Source organism: Plasmodium fragile (genome assembly GCF_000956335.1).
Source record: "Plasmodium fragile strain nilgiri unplaced genomic scaffold supercont1.59, whole genome shotgun sequence".
Taxonomy (NCBI): Eukaryota; Apicomplexa; class Aconoidasida; order Haemosporida; family Plasmodiidae; genus Plasmodium; species Plasmodium fragile.
Genome location: NW_012192639.1, coordinates 72,225 through 78,243, shown reverse-complemented (window position 1 = coordinate 78,243; position 6,019 = coordinate 72,225). Strand labels below are relative to the sequence as shown.

At 30.1% G+C, this 6,019-nt stretch overlaps 2 protein-coding genes across 2 annotated transcripts; both read right to left on the bottom strand.

Annotated features, from left to right (window-relative positions):
• Positions 1 to 107: 107 nt before the first annotated feature.
• On the bottom strand, positions 108 to 1,288 carry AK88_04307 (uncharacterized protein; the record flags this gene model as incomplete). The annotated part of the gene is made up of 2 exons (XM_012481917.1): positions 108 to 992; positions 1,205 to 1,288. 2 exons carry the CDS (start codon positions 1,286 to 1,288, stop codon positions 108 to 110), a joined length of 969 nt encoding a protein of 322 aa, XP_012337340.1.
• A 2,585-nt stretch (positions 1,289 to 3,873) lies between these two features.
• On the bottom strand, positions 3,874 to 5,636 carry AK88_04306 (uncharacterized protein; the record flags this gene model as incomplete). The annotated part of the gene is made up of 2 exons (XM_012481916.1): positions 3,874 to 5,190; positions 5,451 to 5,636. The coding sequence occupies 2 exons, from the start codon at positions 5,634 to 5,636 to the stop codon at positions 3,874 to 3,876; spliced, it is 1,503 nt and encodes a 500-aa protein (XP_012337339.1).
• Positions 5,637 to 6,019: the final 383 nt, after the last annotated feature.

The window sequence follows — 6,019 nt, the reverse complement described above, 5'->3', positions numbered from 1 at the left end:
CGCTTGTGGGCCGCTTTTGTGGACGCCGCTTCTGGACCTCGCTTGTGGGCCGATTTTGTGGACGCCGCTTCTGGACCTCGCTTGTGGGCCGATTTTGTGAACCCCGCTTAGTAGTACTCCAATCTCTGCATTCTAACTTTGGAATTTAAGCATTCTTGTAGAAAGAAGTCCATCCACCGGTTATACCAACTGCTTTTGCTCTTTTTCATGTTTTCCCAATCGATGTATTTTTTGTTGGTAATAGTTTTTCCAATATTTTCAATTAATTTGTTCCAGTGTTCCTGTTCTCTTTTTTTCCTAGCATTGTACATATCGAAGGATTTTTTAATGACTTGGAATAATGGATTCGAGGTGTTTCCATAAGGAGTATTTGCATCGTTTGTCCAGTACGCATCTTCTTCTTTTTTCCATTCTACCTGTAACCATTCTTTGAATTTTTTTTTTTTCCATATATCTATGTCCTTGGACATCCATTTTTGTAAATTGTCATCAGCATCTTTCATCCATTTTTTATAATCAGAGATCATAAGTTCTTCAACTTCTCTTTTCATCATTATATTCCATTCTCGTTCAGTGCAATCTAATGTACCCTCTCTATATTTGGTCATATATCTTTTGTCTTTTTTTTTTTTATAATTAATCCATTTGTGTTCCATATCCTTTATCCATGTGGTCCAATCATCTTGCTTTTTTTGAATCCATCTTTTTTTTTTTTCATCAATAAAGTTGCTAAAAGTAACCCATTCTGATTCCAGGGATGATAGCCAATGATCCCATGCTTCTTCTTTTTGTTTTTCTGTTTTTTCAATTTCTTTAAATTTTATATCTTTAAATTGGTTAAATTCTTCGTTTAATTCTCCTATCCATTTTTTTATATGACCTCCATCTGCATTTCTAGGTTCATATTGCGTTAACTGGTTGCTGTGCGGCCTGACTTCAAGCGCGCCTTGATTTGAGAAGTCTACAGGTTGGGGGAATCGCTCTGTGCTGCCCTGTGACAGGATAACAAGAGAGAAAAAAATGGAATTAATGAACAGTTTGGCGTTTATTATTCTACCTGCACATGCAATAGATGCACAATTTAGCGTACACGTGTTATATATAGGGACAGGTATAACATATATATGTTTTTTAAAGCTCTAGTACACATTTTCATATTCTCTGGCTCTTTTTTTAAAAATGCATATTATATCATATATCTTACAGCTGCTGCTCCGTTGAAGAGCCAAGAGGAGGAGAAAATATAAAGGAGGGTGCACAAGCCTGAAAAGGCAGTTATATGCTTCATCTTGGGTGACAAATTTTATGTGTATTAAATAATAAAAAAGAATAGAATGGGTAAATAATTCTCTTATTTTTATGGGGTTTGGGTATATTTTTTGCGGAAAGGTCAAATTATCTCAGTTGCAAATTAAGTGTATCTTTTTTTATAACTTGTTTTTAATGTATTTTTTTTATATTTCAATAAAAGAAAAAAAAAAAAAAAAAAAAAAAAAAAAAACGCTTCTTTTATATAAACGAGAAAAGGGCTTTTTTAATATTATTCTATCCAATTTGAGAATCAATTTAGATATTTTTATTATTGTTAAATGTATTACTTTTGGGGGATGCGTTTTTCTTTTTCTTTTTTAGAAGTATTCCATTATTTATTTAGAACATAAAGCTTTTACTTACAGGAATGGAAAAAGGCTAGTGGGGGTACGAATTGTCGAAGCAAGGATTAATTTAAAAATACAAAAAAAATAATTCTAATTTTATTTCGCGCACATTTTTGGCACGCAAAAATGAGAAAGGATATAATTTAAAAAAAAAAACACGGAGAAGTGGTTGTTTTTGTTTTGTTTCTTTATCCATAGGTCATTAAATGAAACAAGCGGTAAAAAATTCACAAAATTGAGTACTATAAAAAGGTGCCCTACAATTTGTTCGCATATTTTATAAATAATATTTTTTCTAATATAATTATTCTTCAGCGTGCAGAACAAAAAAAAATAGCCGAATTTTTTTATGCAACTAAAATTTATTCTTCTGAATGAATTGTTTTATATGTTTATGTATTTTTTGCATCCCATTTTTAGAACAATTTAAAATAATTATTATTTTGCGCATTTTGGAAGCATTCTTTTCTTTTCTATATTTTTCTAGAAAGACAGCATGTATATAATATTATTTATATTAGGTTATTTCGAAAAATTAGGATTTTATATTTTTTTTTTTCTTCTTTGCGCCGAGAAAGTTTGTTAAGATTTATTTATTTTATATATTTTTATAAAATATGGTTTGTTCTTCAAAAAAGGTCTATTTTTTTTTATGCAGGCAAAAATTGCTTGAGATTTTTCTTCTGGTTAACATTTAAAACAATTTATTACAAAAATGTTATATTGTATTAAAATAACGTTTAAAAAAAAGGTATGGGTTGTAAGAATTTCTCGAATATGATGATTTTTTCTTTTATTTTTTTTAATCAATAATTGAAGGGGTAACAATTTGTTAATTTTGCTACATTTATATATTTTCGCTAAGAAGGCTGTTCTAAAGTTGAAAGGCAAAATGTGATAAAAAAATATTTTTCATAAAATTGAGAAAATACAACTTTTTGATAAAATTGTTTTCTCTTAATATTATTTTAGAACAGAAAAAATGGTTTAAAAAAAATTTGAAGTAGAATTATATATTTAATATGGCATCAGAAAAGGATTAAAAGAAGACAAAAAATAGGGGCTTTTTTTTTTTTTGTAGGCTAGAACAGGGGGAGTCCCCTTCACCCGTTAGGTCTATGTTCAAAGGGTTAGGGTTCACGTTTTTATTCAGTATATTGTATTCTATTATTTATACATTGTAAAAAAGTTCATATAAATATATGTCATATAATATATATAATAAACATAAGTGACAAAACAGCGTTATCAATTTTATGTTCACTGAAAATGAGAAAATTATATTTATTTAATAATTGTGTAATTATATATTTATTTTATGTTGTTTATTCAATGTGATATATATATATTTACCTATATTTATTATTATATTTTAATACTTACAAATGGGGTTAAAATTATAATTATGAGCGGGGTTATTGATTTTGTCCAATAAAATTAAATAATTTTTTTTTTTTTGTGTGATATATTTTTTTTTTTACAAAGATTATAATTTATTTAAATTCGTTTAGTCTTTATATAAATGTTAAAATGAATTGCACTTATTTTCTATATCATATAATAATTATGTGTAATTATCTTTGGTTTAAGAAATATTATGCCTCTATATGTATATGTTTATAAAATATATTTATTCTCGGTTTTGCAACATGAATAGACACACATTTTGTTCTCACCATAATATATATATATAGGCCTGTTTACAGATTGCTATAAAAATAATGTAAAAGCGTTTCATTAATTTTATTTAGAAATAATTATTTACTGATTTATTGATCCAATATTTTTATTTTATTTTCACTTTTTCATTTATATTGTCTTATTGGTGCAAAAAAGAAAAATGTAGTACTCGTAAAAAAATCATAGCGTACATTATAAAAGCTTGTGCAATTTTTCACAAATGAACGTCTTAATTGTTCTACGCGACACATACGATATTTTCATGAAATGTACGAAGCGTTCATAATATTGTAAAATTGGAAATATACAGGCCTTGTAAGTATAAAACACATCTATATATGTATTATTATGAAGTATACATTGGAATTATAAGTACGATTGTGGGTTGTACAAATATTAGAAATCGAAAGGAATTAAGCAATATATTGTAATTAATCAGAAAGAATAAATTAATTCATATAAAATAAGCGCTGCATTTTTTTTCCTTCGTTGATAAGCTTTCTCGTAGAAAAAAATATGTTGTGAACCCTAAACCTTATTGAGCGGGACCCACAGGAATAAAACCTGAAATTCCTTTTCTCATATAATACGGGTCCTCCTTGACGTATACGGCTTCTAAGTAAATTGGTTCTTTAAGAAAGGCTATACATTCGTTCGTTGTCTTAAGGGCCATTTCTTTCCATGATTCTCTAATGTCATATAAAATCTCCTCGAATTCATATGTGCTCAATTTTTCCTTTGCAAGCATGGTACGAAATACACTATTAACATGTTCATTCTGTTTTGTCAAGTTATTATAAAATATGTCTTCACATTCACTCCATTTGTCGTTATATATTTGTATAGTTGCAACATTTTGTTTTTTTTGCAATTGTAAGAATGTGTTTAGCAGAGATTTTTTAAGGTCACCATATTTATGTCTTTCATTTCTGTATGATTGCCAGTATAGGGAGAGTAATTCCGATTTATGAGGTTCTTCTTCAATTTGTCCTAATTTTTCATCTATATCAGAATCCGTCAATCTTTCATCGAAACAGGACATTTCGTAGTTGAATGCAATCGAGCTATAGTCTTCATGTCTGTCTGATGGTCTAGAATCCCCAGATAATAATTCATCCCTTTTATGTGTATGATCTTGTTCATTATATTTTGATGGTCTTGTGTTATGTTGTTTTAATAAGTTTTCATATTCTTCTTTTCTGTATCCTGCGTGTTTGTACACAAGTTTTTGCCAATTACTGTACTCCATCTGCGGTGTCTCGAGCTCATATATCGCTCTAAAAGTTTTTAGGGTCTGGAGGATAACAGGAGATATGTCACTACTTAGCATGTAAGGTCTTGTGTACACTACTTTGTCATCTGATTCCTCAGTTGTTTCTCCCTCAGGGGTTCTTGTTTTTCCCGAAGGAACATATGTTTGTCCCCTAAAAAACTGTGTTTTGTACTGCGCAGCTTCTTTCTGTGCCTGAACGATTGGTTCCTGAGGAATATCGAACGATTCTATAGATTCATGGATGTCTTCTTCCTTTGAATCGTGTTTTATGTTTCCTTCTCCATCATAATGCACTTCTTCTTGTACCTCTTGCTCCTCTTGCTCCTCTGGTGTCCTTTCTTCTGGAATAGCTTCTTCTTCCTGTCCATAATCATCTTCTTTTTCTCTTTCCTCCAACTGTTGGTCAGAATATAATGGTTCTTCTGCATCTTCACCTTGTGGCAATTCCGTCTGTTCTAATTCAAGTTCCTCTTCTGATGGAGCTGCTTCTTCTATTGTCCCGGCTAAATTTCTAGCAACATTGTTCATTGCTTGTAATGTGGAAGCAGCCGTGCTGTTTGTTCCAATGTCATCCTGGTGCTGCACAAGGGGGGGGGGAGCAGAGAGAGGAAAGAATAGGTGTGTATATGAGTTAATAACAGAATGGTAATATAGGAAATAGCAAGCAGGAAGTAAAGAAAAAAGAGGGAGCAAATAAATAATATACGTGTAAATATTACGAACACTGCGTAAGGTGTTTGCAGCACATATATATATGTATATATATAGCCCACCGTACACCATTCCACTGTGCACATACATCTATATGACCCTTTAACTCATTTTTTTGATGGACCCACCTTTAGGAAGATGTAAGCAGAAACAACAAAAAGCATAGCAGCTGTTTTGGAGAAGAAGGACCTGCATGTTTTTTTTCCATGCGTTTCAATTCCTTTCCTAGATACGGCATTTGCTTTGCCAGTTCGGGATTGCGACGCTCCTTGTGGAACGTTGCTTGTTGATGTTGTTCTATTCAAATGTACCATGTTGCTATGGATATTATATAAAAGAAGTATAACCGGGTAGTACGGTTTTCTTTATGTCTTAATTACGGTACTATTAGGAAAAAAATTATGTGAAAAAAAAATACAGAAATTAATTAACACAAAATTGTTGCTTTCACGTAAAAATATAGCGGTATGAGAAGTTTTATGTTTCTTTTTTTTTTTTTTGGTTCTGGATTGAGGTACATAGTATCCCGTTGTAATTTGCTTTTGTATTAAATCTGTATGTACATAAATTTCTATAATTGTGATAAATGTAAACAAAAATAAAAAGAAAAATAGGATTAAGTCAAAATAAATTATGTTACAACTAAAAGAACATTATGCCAAAAAAAAAAAAAAAAAAAAAAAAAAAAAAAAAAAAA